The sequence below is a fragment of the Vigna unguiculata genome, chromosome 6 (assembly GCF_037176805.1).
Source record: "Vigna unguiculata cultivar grain cowpea cultivar isolate G323 ecotype 2 chromosome 6, ASM3717680v1, whole genome shotgun sequence".
Lineage (NCBI taxonomy): Eukaryota > Viridiplantae > Streptophyta > Magnoliopsida > Fabales > Fabaceae > Vigna > Vigna unguiculata.
Window position 1 is genome coordinate 39,408,382 of NC_140797.1, and position 20,756 is coordinate 39,429,137.

The window sequence follows — 20,756 nt, forward strand, 5'->3', positions numbered from 1 at the left end:
TTAACCATTGTTACTATTTATTCCTTCTTTCATCAGATACATACATCTAAATATACACAAACACAAAGGGGGCCACGCAACAATTTTTCTCTTGGTTTTGAAAGATTAATTAAGAAAAGTGACAGAGTGTATCTGAATTTATTTATTATTAAAAGAAAAATTAACTCATCATCAAATTAAGAATAATGATGAACATAAATGCAATATTGCTATAAGTGGAAGGAAGCAAGAGAGCCTCATAAATTTGGGAAGGGTTGAAGTAAAGCAAATTGTGATTTTTATCCTCGTATCTGCATAAAAGTATTTAAAGCATGTTCTATAATTAACCGTTGGTGACAGTTAGAAACGAACGGTGAAACAGCAATCACCGAATACAAACTCCCCTTAATAATCCCCATTATTATTTAGCTTCCTTCATTTTTCACCATTTTCACCATTAACCAACTCAACTCATAATACCATCGGCACAAACCAATAAACCCTCACGGCGAGGCGACCACCCTCTTTCAAGGTTGCCTCCGCCGATCACCACCACCACCGCCGCCGCCGCCACCGTCAATTCTTAATCTTGAACAAATAAATAAAGCACCACCGTTTGCCTATTATATAGAGATAGATATATACACAAATAGATACATTCATGCATTGGTAGGTGTAAATATATATACACATTGAATCGATCAAGTATATACACAAAAAAGTATACATGGGAGAAGTGGAGCAACGGGGGCAGATGCAGGAGGTGGATACGAAGTTGCAGCAGCACATTGCGTTTGCAGAAGATGCGTTGAAGAAAAGGAGGCGTTTTTTGTCGAAGCAGTTGTCGATGTGTGAGGCGCCGCGAGACATTGCATGGGAGAGAAAGAAGAAGAAAGAGGGGAGGACGAGACTGAGAACGAGGAGGAACAGTTTTCACCACTGCGATGACGTCACCGACGATGATCTTCACGAGCTCAAAGGATGCATAGAATTAGGGTTCGGTTTCAACGAGGAAGATGGCCAGACACTGTGCGACACCTTGCCTGCTCTCGATCTCTACTTCGCCGTCAACCGCCAGATGTCGCCGGTCTCCACCCCTAACGCCGGCGGCTCTTCTTCCTTTGGCAGCGCCATCAGCTTTACACCACCACCACCGCCTGACTCTGATTCTTGGAAGATTTGTAACCCAGGTTACATTTTCACTTTCTCTTTACATCTTCATGTTCACTCGTGACCCTTTGATATCACATGCATGCAGTGAGGACTTAAGTGTATAGAGAGGTATGTAGGTGCATTTTTGGTATCGTCAAAATTAGGATTAATTATTCTTTTGCTTATTGTTTTTTTCATAAATGTTAAAATTGTTCTTCTAGTGTTTTTAGTTTTAATTTGGTTTATTTCTTTTCAAAAATTACTACAATTTGATTATTTTCGTTCAATTTTTTGAAACAAATTAAGAAATTTTCATTAAAATTAAAGTTATTAAAAAGAATAGTTTGTTTTGTTAGTGTAATTAACATAATTTTAATATCAATTTTGATGAAAAATTCTTGATCAACTTCAAAAAATTTAACAAAAATCGTCAAATTACATCGATTTTTTAAACAAATTGAGACTAAAAAAAAATATGAATAATGATATTTTGACCATTTTTGATCAATTTTTAATCTATCACTTCAATTACTCTTCAATTATTTATTTTTATTTTTTTTAGTGATGTGATGTGATGATTTAAGTGTGATTAGAGTGGTATGTTAAAAGTGGATAAAAAAAAAGAGTCTAAACATCATTATCCAAAAAATATGGAGGATTAACTTCATATTTTTGAACAAAAATATGAACAAAAAAGAGTAATTTAACTTTAGATTTATTACTAAAGTATCTGAACAAATTTTGTTTTGCCCCTAATCTTATATTTGAATTCGTGGACCGTTCTGCTATATGATAGACTGTATATATTTAAAAGTGTACAAATACACCACTTGATTTAGGGTCTTAGATCCGTCACTGGATTCATGGCACCAAAAATACAAGTTTGAAAAGTGAATATATGATATTTGTATGAATTTTGATTGTTGATGAGAAGTTGGTGGTTGGAAATGAATGTAGGGGACGACCCGGAACATGTAAAGACGAAGTTGAGGCATTGGGCACAGGCTGTAGCTTGTTCTGTAATGCAGTTTCATTGAGGTGTGGAAATTTTGTACAGAGGAAGATATATGTTCTAGATATATGCACAGAGAAAGAGCAAGAAGGCCAAGAACAGAATCTGAAATCTCCTTCTGCTTTCGTTTCTGGAAAACACAAAACAAAACTGTGCTGCTTTCTGTCGGGGGTTTTTTTGGAGCTAAAAATGGTTGGACTGAATTAATTACCCCTTTTTCCTTCACCTTCTTGTTTTCTTTTTTACGGTTTTATAGATATGTTTTTGGTATGTCTCTCCGAGGTCTCTTCATGTATACAGTTTTGAGCCACTGGTAAATACCACAGCGTATAGGGATTTGCGTTTCTTTACCATGATTCAAATAAAATGTAATTGCATCTAAGATTCGCATTTAATATCATAAATTTGTTCTTCCAATTTATTATATGCACGCATGCACACACCACCTTTTCAAACACGACCTATTATGACTTAAATTCAGTTTTTATTTAGCGTGTATCTGGAATATACTATATTATTATGTTGTTTACTAAATTGAACGTCCTAACTATATATATATATATATATATATATATATATATATATATATAAATAAATGACTACTAATTTTTACCATCTTACTGGTATATTTCATTTTTTTTAATTTAATTAAAAGCTGATCAACGTGTCATATGAAAGTGGAAGCTCACTACACATTCTATTTTTTTTTTTTTGAATTTAATTAAAAACTGAACAATGTAACAGGTGAAAGTGGAAGTTCACATTCACGCAGTGGGTTGAAAAATTCTCACCCTCTCATCTTACTCCATTTGAAACATTTTGAAATAGAATCCATTTTCTTTTCACTCTGAACAATTCTCACTCTCTCATCCTTACCTCATTCTCTTTCTATCAGAATCCCTTTCTTCTTCACTCTAAAAAATTTCCAAACCTCTCATGCTTCCATTTAGAAACCCCACCCTCATCCCCTTTGTTGTAAACCAAGTATTGGTTTCCATTGTGGAAACTACAGCTGGAAAAAGAATTCTCTCCCAAACTTGGTGGACCCAGACTGTACACACCAATAACACACCCCATCCCATTTGTTGTAAACCAAGTATTGGTTTCCATTGTGGGAAAACTTTCCTGACCTGCATATGCCAAAGTGTTTCAAGTTATGTTAATAGGGACGACTAAATTCCTCTAGTGATATGTGTTCAACTTGCCTTCAAGGGAGGATGACGAAAACAACTATTGTAAAATGACAAAAAAAAAATAGCAGTAAATTAATCATTTTGAATTAAATTAAAAATAATTTAATTTAACTAGACTCAATTTTAGTGGATAAAAAATTTTGTAATATAATTCGGTTTAAGTTGCAAGCTCACTTGTTTTTGTTTTTTTAACTCATTTTATATATTATAATATAATAAAAGAAATTGACTTTTATTATATTGACTTTATATTTATTGGAGTAGAATAAAAAATGTTTACCTATTTTATTAAGTATTATTATAAAAATAATTAATGAAAATCAAAGTATCAACTATATAATTGAGCAAAAACAAATTAAGAACTATAATCATTTAAATATTATTCAAGAATTTTTGTAAATATAGATAAAATTGTATCGATGGAAAAAAAATTATTGTTAAATTAAAGTTTAAGTTATTGATAAATATTTCGTCAATAATGAACTGGTTTGTAAAACCCATCAGTAAATTAGAATTTGCATCACTGACGAATATTTTCTTCATTAATGTATTTGATGGTCAACTCCATTCGTAAGATTTGTTGATAATTTATAATTTTTATTATCGATAGATTTTTTCATCGATAAAATCATCTCAATAACTAAGGGTGAAAAAATGGGCCAACCCGATATGACCTGACCCATTGTTAACCCGTCCAAAATGGGTCGGGCCAGGTTGGCCCTTCACCTGAAAACAGGTTGAAAAATATAACTTGACTTGCAACATGACGGGCTAGCAGATTGGTAGACTGACCTGCCATTTTTTTCGATGTTTTTCTCAGATTTGCAATAACATGAACATGAAGAGGGGGTCAATGAAGTTTTCACAGAAGATGTCGAGAAGCAAACAACCACACTAGCCAAAATCTTAAAACCCAATTCGAAAAACAACAATCTATAAAACCCTTAACCCACAAATTCATCACAACAGACAAATCTGTCAATCTACGAAAACCCTAACCAAATTGCATCACAGCCAGAAAAACCTCAATCTCGCAAAATTCCTAGCCCACAATCACAACCAGAAAAACCCCAAATCCCGCAAAAGCTCTAACCCACAAATTCATCACAACCAAGTTCGCAGTCATTGGATAACGAGAAATGAAACTTTGCCACGTGGGTCACCTTCGCTTCTGCTGTGTAGATATGCTCTCGTTGGGGAAGAAGAGAAGTCAAATCAAAGAAGAGGTGTTGTCGTGGGTGAGCTTTGTAAAATATTTTAAAAGTAATAAATGGACTAAATAAGTATATTGTAAATTATATCTTATCTATCAAAGTAATGCACCAAAAGTGTCATTCGCCCATAATTCACAAGTTCCAGGATTGAAACCTGGCTTTGATAAAATGTAGTTTCTTTTTAGTATTTTAACATGATATTGATTTTAGTAAAGTCACACTTCGTGTTGATGTTTTCAATAAAAAAATAATTCTTAATTTTTTTAAGACTTAAATAGTCATTTGGTCCTAGTTTTAGTCGACTTTTTTTACTTTGGTCCTACTTTTGAAATTATTTTCAATTTGGTCCTACCTTTCATTAAATTTTTTCAATTAACTCCTTTTTCTTAACTACGTCTAAATTGTTAATGGAACAGTGGCCTACATGGTTCTTTTGTGTGACGTGGATTGTTGTTCAGTGACATGTCTATTTCCACTGTATGCATAGACTATATGTTATAATTGAAAGTTAGGGTTTGCGTGATTTTGAATTGTGGTTGTCTTCCATCGATCTTCAGCTGAAAAGGAATGTCTCGTGGGGCATCTTCCTCTTCTTACAATAGCTGGATTCACCGAACTTGCAATTTATGCCATGGTGGTTCTAGGGTTTCAGACTCACCCTCAATTTACGATTGCGGAGACATTGCAGTGGTGCTCACAACTAGAACTACAAAGAACTTGGGTAAACAATTTTGAGGTTGTGCGAACTTTAAGGTTTGTTTCTCAGTGTTTCACTTTCATATTCTTTTTCTGTTTTGCAGAGACGTGGTGAAGATGTGTTGGACTGTAACTTTTTCAAATGGTGTTACAAAGAGGGTGCTGATGAGCGAGATGCCATTATCGTTAGGCAAAGGTAGAAGATCGCTTATATGGAAAATTCATTGAGTGTTTGGAAAAAATGGATGCAATTGTCATTAGTTGTGATAAGTTTTCTGTTGTAATGAATGTAGTGGTTTTGATGGGTTGTAATTGCCATTGGCTAGCTTAAATAATTACATTGCTTATATGAATGAATGATATTCCTTTTTGTATAATTACATGTTCTCAGCTGTTTAAAGTTGTTAGTTATGTTTTTTTGTAATTTTAATGAAATGAAGAACGAACAATTTGAAAATGAAGAAGGCAGACTAAATTCTGAAAATTGCAAAGTTGATGCATTCCTAATTAAGGCTTTTTTTTAAGCCTTCCATCAAAATATCATAGTATTCAAAATCCAAAAATTGAAATTCATAATACATCCTGATTTCCCAATTAGCACATTCATTTCTTTCAAAAAAGTATAACTACAAAACAAAATATTCCCCTCCCCCCAAAATACATTCAATAGTCTTATCATGGACGTGGTGGCCTTCGTATTTTCATTTTTGGCCTCATCTTTCTAATTCCATAAGATGGTTGATTGGGCTGTTGTACTGTAGTGTTTGGTGGTGGTGGTGCTGCTAGTGGAGTGGGTGTTGCAGGTGGAGTGGGTACTACAGGTGGTTGACTTAGTGGTGGTTGATTTGGTGTGGGTTGAGTTGGTTGTGGTGTTGCAACTTCAGTGGGACGTTCTTCACAGCCATGGACAGGAAGTGTTGGACAATTGTTCTTGTTGTGTCCAAGTACACGACAAACTGAACATCTCTTTCTATGACCACCTGACCTCATTTGGGTGTTATCTTTCTTCAGTTCCCAAGCTTCCAACCTTCTCTTCTTCTTTGGTCTCCCTGGCAGCCTTCTTTTAAGTGTTGGTAGGACATCAAGGAAGGTGGTTGTTTTCCAGAAAAGGTGACCATTGACAGGTAGAACTATGAAGTTGTATATCTTTTCATATGTTGTACGTCTGAACCAATGTGGAATGTAATCTTCTGCCTTTAAGCTGAGGAAGTTCATGGCAGCAATTGCATGACAACATGGGATCCCACTAATAAGTCATTTCCTACAGTTGCATTCCTCGCTTTCTATGTTCACAGTGAACTTGTCTCCAATTAGTGAGACATGTCTAACTTCAAACAATTTCTGACCTGACCAACTGCACCAGGAATAGGACGAAATTGAAAAGTTATAAACCTAAATTAGGACCAAATTGAAAAAACTTAACTAATAGTAGGACCACATGAGTATACCTTGGTATCTAATACTTAGTTTTTCAGATTCTTTTGACAATTTGGTTCGTATCTTAGGGCAAATTTCACCCTCGTACTTATGCACCTTGGATCTGTTTCTGGACCACCTGTTTATAATATATAAATGTATCTCTTCCAACATTGAGATTATTGGCTTGGACCTTGCATCCACAATAACACTGTTGAAGGCTTCACTCATGTTGTTTACCAACGTGTCACAGTTGGCTTGCATGGTAAACCTAGACCTGGACCAATATTTGAAGAAACAAATTTGTTAGTTGATAACACAAAATGTAATTTTATGTAACAGTGATATGGATGACTAACCTTGGTGGAATTGCATCAGAATCAATCCAACTTTCAACCTTAACCCTTTCATCATCACCTTTAGCCATATCATCCAGCCTAGTCTCAGCTTTTGGATTACCAATACATGTACCCACATCCTCAACTTCTACTTCTTCTTCCAAATGCCCAATACCTTCATCCACATCATCAACTACAATTTCAGGAGCAGACCTTCTTAAACTATCAACCACTTCACCTTCCTCTGATCCAATTTCAGTCTCTTGGTTCATTGCATCTTCACGTGGAGCAGACCTTACTATAATCTCAGTTCCTACTACTTCAAATTCACTAACAGCATGGCTGCTTTCACCACTCTCTAAAGGTCTCCCAACATCTCCTTCAGGTTCCACTATATTATCCTATACTTGGGCTTCATCAACTCCATGCACAACAAACATGTGCACTTCACCATAATGCCTTGCGATATGAAGCATATTAAGTGCACCCCTGTCATCATCCAAGGGGTGCAACAACATCTCAACACAATAACACAACCCCTTTTTACTATGATAGCCCATTTCCTTAAGAGACCCTAATATTTCGAAATAACTCCATCGGTCAAGATCACATGACCAATCAGTAGTTTCCCCACTAACATACTTACACCACTCATTTTCGGCAAGGTGACCACGGTGGTTAGGGATGTTAAAAAAATTTGTACCTGCGGGTATCCGTGGATAAAACCCGCAACGGGTAGAAAACGAATATTAAAAATGGATACCCGCTACCCGCGGGTACGAGTATTTTTTATACCCACATGTTAACGGGGCGGGTACGTGTATCATAGTAATTGTACCCATGGATACCCGTACCCGCTAAACTTACACCCATTAACATTCTTCTCTTTCCTTTCTTTGAAATTGGGCATATACATCAAACCTTATATAAACAATGACGTTTATGGTATGCTTGTAGCTAAATGATGGAATCAAAATAAGAATATTTGACACGTGGCAATTGAGGTTTATTATTTGTTTATTTTGTTTATTTTTTAGAATCAATCGGAGAAAGTGGATTTGTTGATCAAAGCACTAATTAAAGTTGACCAAAACTAGGACCAAATGACTATTTAAGCCTTCTTTTAATATTTAAAGGTTAATATTTAAAGGTCTCGTTTAACAGTAATCACTTGATATAGTTTTTTAATAATTCTTTTTTAATATATTGTATATTATATCTTATCCATCAAAGTGGCGTAGTGGAAGTGTGGTGGGCCCATAACCCATAGGTCCCAGGATCGAAACTTGGCTTTGATAAAATGTAAAATCTTTTGTTTTTGATATTTTGATTAAGGCGATGTAGATATCTCTTCCGAATAAAAAAAAAGAAGTTATTTCATTCTTTTTTATTTCGTTTTTTCTTTTAAGTTTTACTTGTTTCTTCCCCATAAAATCTACATCGTGTTAATCAAAATATAAAAAAAAATATATATAAAACATCTTGATTTTGGTATTAACTATTTTGGCACTAAAATAATTACTTGTTCATCAAAGGGGCGCAGTGGAAGCGTGGTGGGCCCATAACCCACAGGTCCCAAGATTGAAACCTGGCTTTGATAAAATGCAACATTTGTGTAGTATTTTGATATGATATTGATTTTAGTGAAATCACACCTTGTGTTGATGTTTTCTAAGAAAAAGTAATTTTTAATTCTTTTAATATTTAAAGGTCTCATTTAACATTAATCATTTGATATAGTTTTTTGGTAGCTTAGACAATAATTTAATTTTATATATTTTTTGTTTATGAAAGGTTTAATTTTGATATATCTATTTGATGTAGATCTTAATCTTATGTATACTTAGTTTATTTCAATTTTATTGGCAACAAAGATATGAAACAATAAAACAAGATTATCGTTGCAATATTAATAGGTTGTTTTTACTTTTAAGATTTTCTTATGTGGGTTAGACCACCAATTCGTGTGCCAGTCATTATACAAAACGAGCCAAAATCATAATTCTTATGCAGAATGGGCTAGCTCAACTCACTTTTTATGGGCCAAATGTTAACAGGCCAACAGAAGACAACAACATGTATTACCATGCCTATGTATCTATGATGTACGGGCCAAAATCGTGTTGATGTTTTCAATAAGAAAAAAAATTCTTATTTCTTTAAATATTTAAAGGTCTCATTTAACATTAATCACTTGATACCGTTTTTTAGTAGCTTAAACAATAATTATTTTTATATTTTTTTTTGTTTATGAAAGGTTTAATTTTGATATATCTAATTGATGTAAATCTTAATGTTATGTTTACTTAGTTTATTTCAATTTTATTGGCAACGAAGATATGAAACAATAAAAAAAGATTATTGGTGCAATATTAATAAATTGTTTTTATTTTTAAGATTTTCTTACGTGGTTAGACCACAAATTTGTGTGCCAATCATTATACGAAACGGGCCAAAAGTGCAATTCTTATGTAGAACGAGCCAACTCAACTCACTTTTTGCGGGTCAAATGTTAACGGACCAACACAAGACAACCAACCTATATTACCATGCATATTGAAAAATATACAAAAATTCTTTAAAATATGATAAATATATGATTGTTATTGTGTGAATTTAAACTAAAATCATATGTATTAAATGTTGTCAAACTAAATAATTAGAAATTATTATCATCATACTACTTCTTTATAAATTAAATATTTTATTTAAAAATACCGATAAAGTACTTATTGTATCAAACACAAATACGTGTCAGATACAAATACATGATGCAAATTGAAATATTGATACATAATACTTGAAACATAATAACTACCGAATTAATAAAAAAATAAGAAAAAAAAAAGTGCATACAAATAATAGGTTTTTGGGCAAATGTGGTCCGTCCCGTATTCATTATGGCCACAGGCCCGTGGGCTAACCCACATTTATGCTACATCATGAATTTAAAAAAATTTTGGTGCATCATGCATTTAATTGTGGCCCAATTTAACACTTTTCAATCTAGTACACATGAATCCAATGGTTAAATTTAAAAGTTTTTTTATTCAATGCATCACGAATCAAAATAATGTATTTTTAAAATAAAACTTTAAATGAAAAAAAAAGAAAAACATATTCAATTTATGCTAATGTCCACTTTAAAAAAACTTATTCATTAAATTTTTATTTGAAAATAAAAATATTGTGGACCAACAAACAAGCCCAAGCCCGCCCCCTGCCCCGTCGGAGGCCCGAGCCGCGGGTTATGGGTCTAAGCTCTCCATTAGTCAATGGTGTTGTAATATAATTAAGCAAGTGTGTTCACCCCTGCATGCTTATGTTATATCTTGCTTTGCGCGAGTATATATAAAAGTTTAATCAGTGATTTAGTTATTTAATTTGTTAATTTAGTTTATTTTTGTTCTTTTATTATTTTTTGGTAATTTAGTTATTTATTTTTTTAAAAAGATTCAATTTGATCTTTTTATTATCTTTTATTCATATTATTTTATCTAAGTCTAAAAAGTTTGAGTATTTAAGTAGAATGTAAAAAATAAAATAATTTTAGTATTTAGGTTGAATAATTTGATGTATAAATTATAAAAAAATTATTTTAACATGTATACATAAATTGTAATTAAGCATAATTATTAATTTATTCTCAAATCAGAAAAGACAAAATTAGATCATTTAAAAAAAAGATCAAATTGAATAAAAAAATAATAAGAGGGACTAAATTAAATTCTTTTAAAAATTTACTGAATTAAATTGAACCAAAAAATAATAAGAAAATCAAAATGAACCCAACTAACAAATTAGAAACTAAATCACTAATTAAGTTTAGATCAAACTATAAGCCTACACATCTTAAATAATGAGAAAAATTAACTTACAACATGAAAAATAATTATTTAAGAGAAAAATCATTATCCAAAATTGAAAATATAATTATAAGTATTTAAGATTAATAAATGATGCTACTAAAAAATAATAATATTTTTTCTTAAAATCTTCTAAAGTCAATATTGTAAACAAATAATAGGACTCAAATATTTAAAATGTAAACTAAGAAAATATTTTTCTTTGCGGATTGATGGGGTTTTTTTGTTTTTCAACCATGGATCGCATCTCATTGTATCCGGCTGTCTTTACGGACTATGAACGTTGGGTGAAGCAAGCAAACTAGGAAGCTCCAATACCCTCGTTTTCTATACAATCATTCGAGTCAAGTTAACAACTTTAGGTTTGAAACAAGGATGTATTCTAAGTATTGTATGGAGGAAGAAGAAGAAGATAAAAAAAAAATGAAAAGGAGGGAAAAGAAAAATCAGATTGTGACATTTATCAATAAATTTTGCTGACAGCCAGAATTTCTCAATAAATATTCTTGTGTAAAAATATTCATCAGCGATTAACAATGGTTTAAATATTACATTTTTCATTAATCTAATTTCAATATAGTATTTATTTAAAAAAAATATTTTCATCATTATATCACTATATCATTATATGAAAATCATTAAACAACAATTAATTTTTAGATATCAAAATAATTAATTACTATATTAACTATGTTAGATACCATTTAATAAATTAAAAATTGTTAATCTATAAAATACTCTGTTATAAACAAGTGAAAATATATACATTACGCACGTGTATATCCTTTTTTATTTTAAATAATTAATTTAATTTTTAAAAAATAATTGAATTTAAATAAATTGTGATTTAAAGAAATAAAATTATAAAATAATTATTTTAATTTAAAAATTAGTGAAATTTAAATCAACAATCAATTAAAGGATAAAAATGAAAATGTAATTATTTTAGTTTAAAATAACGTTTACAGGTAAAATTTAAAAGAAAAGTGTACATGAAAAAATAATCTTCAGTTTAAAATAACGTTTACAGGTAAAATTTAAAAGAAAAGTGTACATGAAAAGATAATCTTCAGGTATATATAACAAATTGTAATTAGTTTGTGAACCAGAATCTAAACTGTTTTCTAAACTAAGTTACTAAGATTTTAGTTTTTAATTCTAAATTTGAGATTAATTTAGATGTTAATTGTTTGTAACTAACATTAGAGACTAATGTAGACTCAAATTCCTGTTATAATTTTTTTTAAAATTATTTTAGATGTAAATAATTTTTAGTTTATAAAATTGTATCTAAATTAATTAATATAGTGATTAATTATTTTAGTCTTTAAAATTAATTATTATTTAATAATTTCCTTCTGCTGCATATTTATTTTAAAAAATGTGTTACTAAATTATTTTAATTTGATAGTGTATATTTCTTTGTTCATTAATTATCCTTTTCATGGAGCATTATTTTTAGTCTTCTACATAATGCTAAAAACAAATTTAGTTACACTTCTAAAATATTTATTTTGGCTGTAGTTTCTTATGGATCTATATTTTTTTATGAATTATGATTATAATTATTAAAAGATTGTGGATATATATATATATATATATATATATATATATATATATAAAATATTTGATACTATTTATAATTCTAAAATTTTAAAATAATAATGTTATTGATATTTATTTTTATATAATATATAATTTTGTCTATTATATTCATATAAAAAATTTTCACATAAAAAAACAAAGAGAAAACAAACATGTTGTCTCGATGGATATCATGAGAAGCGTCGTTAAAACATTAAACGAATTATCACTAACTTAGTAAATGCAAAATCAAAGTGGTTTCAGTGTGTAACAATGAGGGGAATAAAACAATAACATGGAATGCTAAATATAGGTTATACGATGATGATGTTTCAAATTCAAACCACACGCTGTAACCGATTCAATTCATTCGATTACGATTCTTGCTCCCCACCTCCCATACACAAAGTATGAAAAGGAAGAAAAAATTGTTCCCAAGTTGTCATAATACAAAAAAGAAAGAAATCAGTATACTTCATCATCTCCTCCTCCTCCTTCTCCTTCACCTTCACCTTCTTGCCTGGTTTGGAATCTCCGACCAGGTGAGTCTTTGATTGCTTGAATCTCCAAGGAGGTAGGAAGAATGTGTTAATTTGACAGCATTTGCATCACCTTAGTACAAATTAAATCAGAAGCTACTTTGTTCGTTTTGGCGTACAGGAAAAAAGTTTCCATCTTTTGGAATATGTTACATATACCTATCTTCGTAATATAATCATTAAGCTTTTTCCTGTACTGCCTCTGGATTTTTCTTTTTCTTTATCCTTCTTCAAGTATGCGTTTCCGTGCAAAAAGTCTCTTGTTTCTCGTCTGTGTTCTTGTTTTGTTGAAAGGCATTCGTGGGGCATGGAAGGAGGAGACAGGGTCTTTGATCTTGGGTTGTGGATTGGATGAAGGAGGTGCCGAAGATGCTGATGGAAGAAGATGGAGTTCTGATAAAAAGTTCTTGGCGACAAAAGGTGATTCAATCACATCCAAAGCCTCTTTCCAAGACCCTTCTCTTACGTCTGAGATTCCATACATGTCAGCACGCATTTTCAAATCTGAGACAACATACAAATTCCCCGTTGAACCTGACAAGCGTTATTGGCTCAGGCTCCATTTTTACCCCTCTCTTTATGCCAGTTTTGATACCAATGAGGCATATTTCTCCGTGGATGCAAATGGGGTTACCCTCCTCACCAATTTCAGCGCCTCAGTGACTTGTGAGGCCCTCTCACTAGCTTACATTGACAGAGAGTATTCCCTTTCTCCTCTGAGTTCAGATACCTTGACTCTCACTTTCAGGCCTTCTGATAAATACAGCGGTACATTCGCTTTTGTTAATGGCATTCAGCTTATCCAAATGCCCGATTTGTTTGAATCTGCACCAATGATAGGGTTTGATGACCAAACCATGGATATGACAACTATGAATCTTCAAACCATGTTTAGACTAAATGTCGGGGGGCAGTTCATATCTCCAGTCCAAGATTCGGGACTCACAAGGATGTGGTATGATGACACACCTTATATTTATGGGGCAGCCACCGGTGTGACCAACAAAGCTGAGAAGAATGTCACAATCAACTATCAGAGCATGGCAGAGTATATTGCTCCTGTTGATGTCTATTCCACATATAGATCAATGGGGGGAGATAAAAATCTCAACATGGGCTACAATCTCACTTGGATGTTCCATGTTGATACCAATGCCATGTACCTAGTAAGGTTGCATTTCTGTGATTTCTACTTCTCCAAGATCAATGAGATTGCGTTCAAAATCTTTGTGAACAACCAAACGGCACAAGCTCAAGCCGATGTGATTGGTTGGACAGGAGGCATAGGAGTGCCAACTTATAAGGACTATGTGATATATGTTGAAGGTGGAAAGAGTAATGAGTTGCTGTGGCTCGCACTTCACCCTGACCCTGAGACAAAGCCTGAGTTCTACGATGCCATACTCAATGGAGTGGAGATATTCAAGATCAATGAGACAGACTTATCTGCTCCCAATCCTCTGATTTCAGACTTGCTACTCAAACAGCACCAGGAGGAGGAAGCAGGTTTCTTCGTCCACAAAACAAGTCATCATACTGTTATCGGTGGAGCTGCAGGAGGTGCTGCTGGTTTTGCTTTTATGGCTGTGTTGTGTGTTGCTGTGTACAACAAGAAGAAGAAAGAACCAGGGTCAGAGGGTCAAACTGGCTGGCTTCCAATCTATTTAAGCTCAAACGGTAGCAAAATCAGCAAGTCTGGAAAGAGCGCGTGCAGTTCCACCTTGTCTGCCATGTCTCAAGGTCTTTGCCGATATTTCTCCTTGCAAGAGATAACGCAAGCAACCCAGAATTTTGATGAGTCTAACGTCATTGGGGTTGGTGGATTTGGAAAGGTTTACAAGGGTGTCATTGATAATGGAGTGAAGGTGGCAATCAAGAGGTCCAACCCACAGTCAGAACAAGGAGTTAATGAATTTCAAACGGAAATTGAGATGCTTTCCAAGCTGAGACACAAGCATTTGGTGTCCCTGATTGGTTTCTGCGAGGAACATAATGAGATGTGTTTGGTTTATGACTACATGGCTCTTGGCACCATGAGAGAGCATCTTTATAAGGGCAACAAACCTATGGCTACTCTGTCATGGAAGCAAAGGTTGGAGATTTGCATTGGAGCTGCAAAAGGGCTTCACTACCTTCACACTGGGGCAAAGTACACCATCATTCACAGAGATGTCAAAACAACAAACATTCTCCTGGATGAAAACTGGAATGCCAAGGTTTCAGATTTTGGCTTGTCAAAAACTGGTCCAAATATGAACACTGGTCATGTTAGCACTGTGGTGAAGGGTAGTTTTGGGTACTTGGATCCTGAATACTTCAGGAGGCAACAGTTGACTGAAAAATCTGATGTTTACTCATTTGGGGTTGTTCTGTTTGAAGCCCTGTGTGCCAGGCCTGTTCTCAATCCTAACCTTTCAAAGGAACAGGTTAGTCTTGCTGAATGGGCATTGCTTTGCAAGAAAAAAGGAACTCTGGAGGATATCATTGATCCTTCTCTCAAGGGAAATATCAATCCAGAAAGCTTGAAAAAGTTTGCAGACACGGCTGAGAAGTGTTTGTCCGATCATGGAGCTGCTCGTCCCTCCATGAATGATCTATTGTGGAATCTTGAATTTGCTCTCAATCTGCAAGAAAATGTCAATGGTGAGGGTGGTGCAACTAATTCTGCCCCTGCTGAGAAAAGTGAGTTCGAAGATATAATCTTGGCAGAAAAGGAGAGAGCACGCCTCTATAAAAACCTGAGCCTTGAAAGTGATATTGACATTAACAACGATTTGACAGACAATCACCAAGACTTCTCACAACTTGTCAGTCCGAAAGGACGATGAAAACCACTGTGATCTGTGTATACATAAGCTTCTGTTGCTGCAGAGGAAACAATTTCGAGCATTCATGGAATTCAAGCACACCAAACCGGCTATTTTGAAGTATTCGTGGGGCTTCTAATTTCTACTCTTTCCTGCTCGCTATCATGATTCTTTTTATATTTATCAACATTAATTACTTTATACCCTTGCTGTCACCTTGTATGAACAAGCGCTCGAATTACTTGTTGCCTGTCATATATTATTGAGACTCTGATTCTTTACTAGCATTGTACAAAACCACACCTATCCTTTTCTAGCCTTTTATCACTATTTTTGTTTTTGTTTGTCAAGTTCGAGTTTATTTTTAGTGCGTGAGAAAATGCTGTCCAAAATATAGAAAGAGATGTTTAGTAGAAATGTAAACTGTACTGTTCTTAATTTTGAAGGCTAAAGTTGCATCCAATACTGTTCCAACTATTCAAATTCTGGCTTTCTTAAACCTGCATTTAGAAAGATAAAAAAATTATATTCCGGTCCGATGAGATAGGGGATTGACAAATTACAATCATTCAAGGACAATTTTATTCATTCCATTGAAATAACAACTTCACTATCTCTTTCTTCAGAAGAGATGCAGAAACTACAATTCTGTTTCGTTTCATATCATCATCATGTGGCTGTTGAGGGAGATCAGGACCCTCTTCCCCCAAAGGAGAGATCAAATTTCCAGTCTTATCTCCCAGTGAGAACCGGCGATGCTATCTGGGGTATTCCTTTGCATGGATATATATGAAATGAATTTTCTGTTACCAGAAGAGAGACCTTCACGAGCACAGTGGACTACTTGGTAAGTTCGTATGCTTGGCCTTCATTCATCTTTTCTTCTGACCCCAAACCAGGGAATTGTCCAATATCATGACCTTCCAGTGGTTGAAACTCATGATTTAAACCAACAGCAAACTCTTCAGCGTTAGTTCCGGGGCTTTGGAAATAGTCTGCAATCTGCGTTAAAAGGGTTCAACCCAATTTCAAATGAAATAAAAAATTAAGCACATCACTGTAGAGTAAAATTGAATTACTAAGATGTCTAATTAACAGTAAAAAATGTGTAGGCAAATGACAATGTTCAAAGTGAAAGTGCTATGTATATGTACATGGTTCGCTAGAGCAATTCCACTTAAGACAGCTGCCTCTATATTAGAACCTAGCAGCCAATCACCACATATCCCAGCCCTTCCAAAGGGATCAAAGATGCAAGGAACTCCAGGTGTATTAGTTGGAAGAGCTGCACCCCTGCAAATCTCAGAATTACATAATTTTCAATAAATTAAATTTACAAGCAATTTTCAAGAGCAACCGATATGATATTTTAGATACCTGGAGATTATTAGATATTATATCCCACCAAGCCGTGGCTTAGAACAACATCACAGAAGCAATGCTATTGAGGGTGCACACATGGTGTCTGTTTGTTTAAACTATTTTTAGAAAATATAGCGTTTTTTAATATATTTTGGTAAACTCGTTCAGAAAAGCAGAAACAGAAAAAAACCAGTTTTCTACTATTTTATTGAGAAGCCAATTTGAGGTGTTTCTCACAGAGAGCAGATGCGGTGGAAGAGTGAGAATTTTTTCTAAAAAACAAGACAAACACAATAAATTATGCTTATATAAGAATCACAAAAGTAAATCATTTTTTAGCGATCAATTTTAACAATTTCATTGTCAAGTAACTGTATCATGCGAGACATAAACATCACGGTCAAGTGTTCATAATTTTCTGTACCCCTTCCCAAGTGGCAGGCTTTGCCCAAATAAAAATAGGCATTTATATTTACATCCTCATCCTTCACAACAAGAATATTCCTCATCATTCATGATCCTTTCTTTTAACTTGATTAGACCAAGTAAGCCGACTCAAGTAAACTGCTAATTCTTTCCACTTTATAACCCATCTTGTTTCTTCTGCTGTTTCCTTTTTCTTCTTATCAACCCATTTACTTCATGCATAGACGATACATGCAAAATACATAGCTTAAAAATCCTAGTGACCTACGTCCTAACTTGGCCAAGACTAATAATACTTCCAACCAACATAATGCTTTCAAGATACGATCATTTACCATAGTTGAAGCCTGGTATACGAAGGTTTTGGAAGGGACCCTTTTGATAATCCAAGGGCAGATTCAACACCCTCTAGCATTCCAGCCTTTACCTTTGCCGCTGTAGCAGAAGGGATGTTTTCCTGAAAATACAGGTTGGTGCAAAGCCCTAATTATTACAGGCTATACATATTCATAAAGATATCCCAGTGAGTGCATGACAATAAAAAGGATATAAATAATCAAATCCCTTTCAACTTTCAAGGGTAATTTTAGGTACGAAAATGAACGATATACATCTTCAATATTTTAGGTACGATAATGAACGATATACATCTTCAATAATGAACGTAAGCTAAAACCAATCTAACACTTGTAATCCTAATTCTTGGTATATGATTTTGAAATTTCCACCACCTACCTGTGGAACCTTATTCTGTTTTCCATAAGCAGCAGTGCTCAGAAAGGTCCAACAGTGAGGACCACCACTCTGGGAAATCAGTAGTTTCTTCGTATTATTGGCCATCCATGACACTGAATCAACTCCTCTCACAAAAGCTCCTTCAAAAGGAACTTCTGTGCTTTCTGAGAAAGGAAGAGGGTCCTCAAAAGCTGCTAGAAGGGCCCATATTGAACTCAACTCCAACCTCTTGACACATAATTAGGTAATACAACAGAAACAAAAAGCATGAGATGCATAACATTAAATGAACTCGTCTACCAAATCAAATGAACTGAAGGGGCATAACATGGACCAACCTTCATTTGTTTCGCAATTAATGGTAATCCTGATGTCATAAGCAAGCGATTGGCACATTTTCCTGTTGAAAGACGTAGTTACAATGAGCAGAGAAAAACTGTACAAGTTTTCAGTTAATTATACAATTTTAGAGAAGCAATCCGACTAAATGAAGTTCGTATTGAAATCAGTTAATTATACAATTTTAGAAAAGCAATTCGAATAAATGAAGTTCATATTGAAATCAGTTATGCAACAACGCATAGCTAAGAAAAATTATGGTAAATCTTAAGTTACCATTGTGTGCAATAACAATGGCATCGAATTTGCCACAAGGCTTGCCATTTTCACTCAAGTGCCAGGACCCATTAAACGGCTCCAATTTACTGATCCAGCAAGGCCTCACCACATTAACCAAGCGAGTCTGCACAATTCACAGCAGGTAGTAACAGCAGCAAAAAAACTGGAATAACAATCACTAACTTGGGCCTTCTTTAGATAAATAAGTACGTTGGGATAGAAAAGGTAGTATGCAAAATAATTATATTTAAATAAACTTCATATGTACTCTTAGAGAAAAGAATAGAAACTAGATAAATTTCTCCATGAAAATCTCACTACTTTAAAAATCGACATTAACTTGTGAAAAAAAAAAAACTTAGTTAACTATTCTTTCCTATTTTCTGTTCTTACAAGTGTTTACCGGAAAGTTTATCCAAAAAAGTTATATTTTTTTTCCGCAAGTTAAAACAAACCATAAATTAACTTATGAAAACTCTCTCATCAAACTTCTCATGAGATAATTTTAACTTTTATGAAAAAACTAACGAATTTTAACTTTATATTTTCTTCTCTTGTTTGAGTTGTAATCAATGACATTTAAGGAGTAATGCAATGAACCTGAGACAGTAAAGAATCAGCAAGGAAGCGCATTCCATTGGTGGCTACGTATCTCGGAGGAGAGGGTACAAACGGAACAAATCCACCACCATTGTGAAGTTCTCCAACGGTACCATGCCACTCACGCACCAAACCCTTCTCCATCCAACCGTTGACGATTTCAGCAAAGCGAGAATCGTTCACGGTAAAGAACTGAGCCGCATGATCAAATTTTAACGGATGAGGATCGACGACTCTGGTTCCCAATCTTCCTCCAAGACCGTGAATACCCTAAAACAAAGTCCTTTAGCTTTGGCATAACCAAACGGTGAAGTGAATTAGGATTAAGGGGAGAAGAGACTGACGGTATCGAACACGGTAGAGCGAACACCGCGTGCCTCGAGGAAGAGGGCGCAGATAAGGCCGGAGATGCCGCCGCCGATGACGGCAACGACGGGGTCGTCGGAGACAGGAGCGGTGAAAGTGACTTGTTCTTGACTGAAGGATTTTTTCAGAACAGACCTTCTAGAAGTTCCGTACGATTTCCTGCGGGTTTTGGGGGAAGGACGTTTTTGCCCCTCCATCGTCACCGTGCCACCGCTGCCACCACACACACGTGTGGAGTGCCGCCACGAGGCAAGGGGTAATACGTTCAAGCTCTTCACTGTACTCATACAAACCATGCTTCCCAGGACCTAACCTAACACCAAGCCTCCATTTACTTTATTTTTGGATATTTCAAAATTAAACCAAAGGACATTTCGGATAACGTTTAAATTTGATAAAAAATAAAATAAAAATCACTCATTTTTATTTTTGAAATATTCAAATATATTTCGTTCTGTTCTTCTGCTAACGTGTTTTCTTTTTTCTTCCATTCCAAAACACAGTCACACCCCATCCATGGCAACAATTCTGTTCATCCCTAATTTCGACCCAGAAACAAAATCATTCGCAAGACGTAAAATTTTACACATTTATGAAAGTTTCTCCTTATATATCATTTATTTTATTCATTTTTATCTCGAATAAGAATTCTACTGTGATCAGATTAAAAAAAATAACTTTTTTTGATACGTTTGTCTGTGTTGGATTTTTCAGAAACACTTAATTTAAATTTAAACAAATTCACTCAATATTTGATATAACAATACCAGTAATAAAACAAATTCAAGCCGAATTCTACCAATACCATCTGCACTATTACCACCTTAAAACAAAAAGACACTAGAATCGAGAT

General features: G+C 34.1%; 2 protein-coding genes and 1 pseudogene across 2 annotated transcripts; 2 read left to right on the top strand and 1 right to left on the bottom strand.

Annotated features, from left to right (window-relative positions):
• The first annotated feature begins 412 nt into the window (after positions 1-412).
• Positions 413-2,560, top strand: LOC114189085 (uncharacterized). The gene is made up of 2 exons (XM_028077792.2): positions 413-1,169; positions 2,089-2,560. Exons 1-2 carry the CDS (start codon positions 707-709, stop codon positions 2,166-2,168), a joined length of 543 nt encoding a protein of 180 aa, XP_027933593.1. The 5' UTR covers positions 413-706; the 3' UTR covers positions 2,169-2,560.
• A 10,262-nt stretch (positions 2,561-12,822) lies between these two features.
• Positions 12,823-16,197, top strand: LOC114188883 (receptor-like protein kinase ANXUR1 pseudogene; annotated as a pseudogene).
• A 104-nt stretch (positions 16,198-16,301) lies between these two features.
• LOC114188884 (FAD/NAD(P)-binding oxidoreductase family protein) lies at positions 16,302-20,263 on the bottom strand. The gene is made up of 8 exons (XM_028077543.2): positions 19,882-20,263; positions 19,538-19,807; positions 18,935-19,061; positions 18,658-18,719; positions 18,320-18,547; positions 17,920-18,041; positions 16,951-17,089; positions 16,302-16,798 (listed from the first exon to the last, which is right to left on the bottom strand). The coding sequence occupies exons 1-8, from the start codon at positions 20,197-20,199 to the stop codon at positions 16,637-16,639; spliced, it is 1,428 nt and encodes a 475-aa protein (XP_027933344.1). The 5' UTR covers positions 20,200-20,263; the 3' UTR covers positions 16,302-16,636.
• Positions 20,264-20,756: the final 493 nt, after the last annotated feature.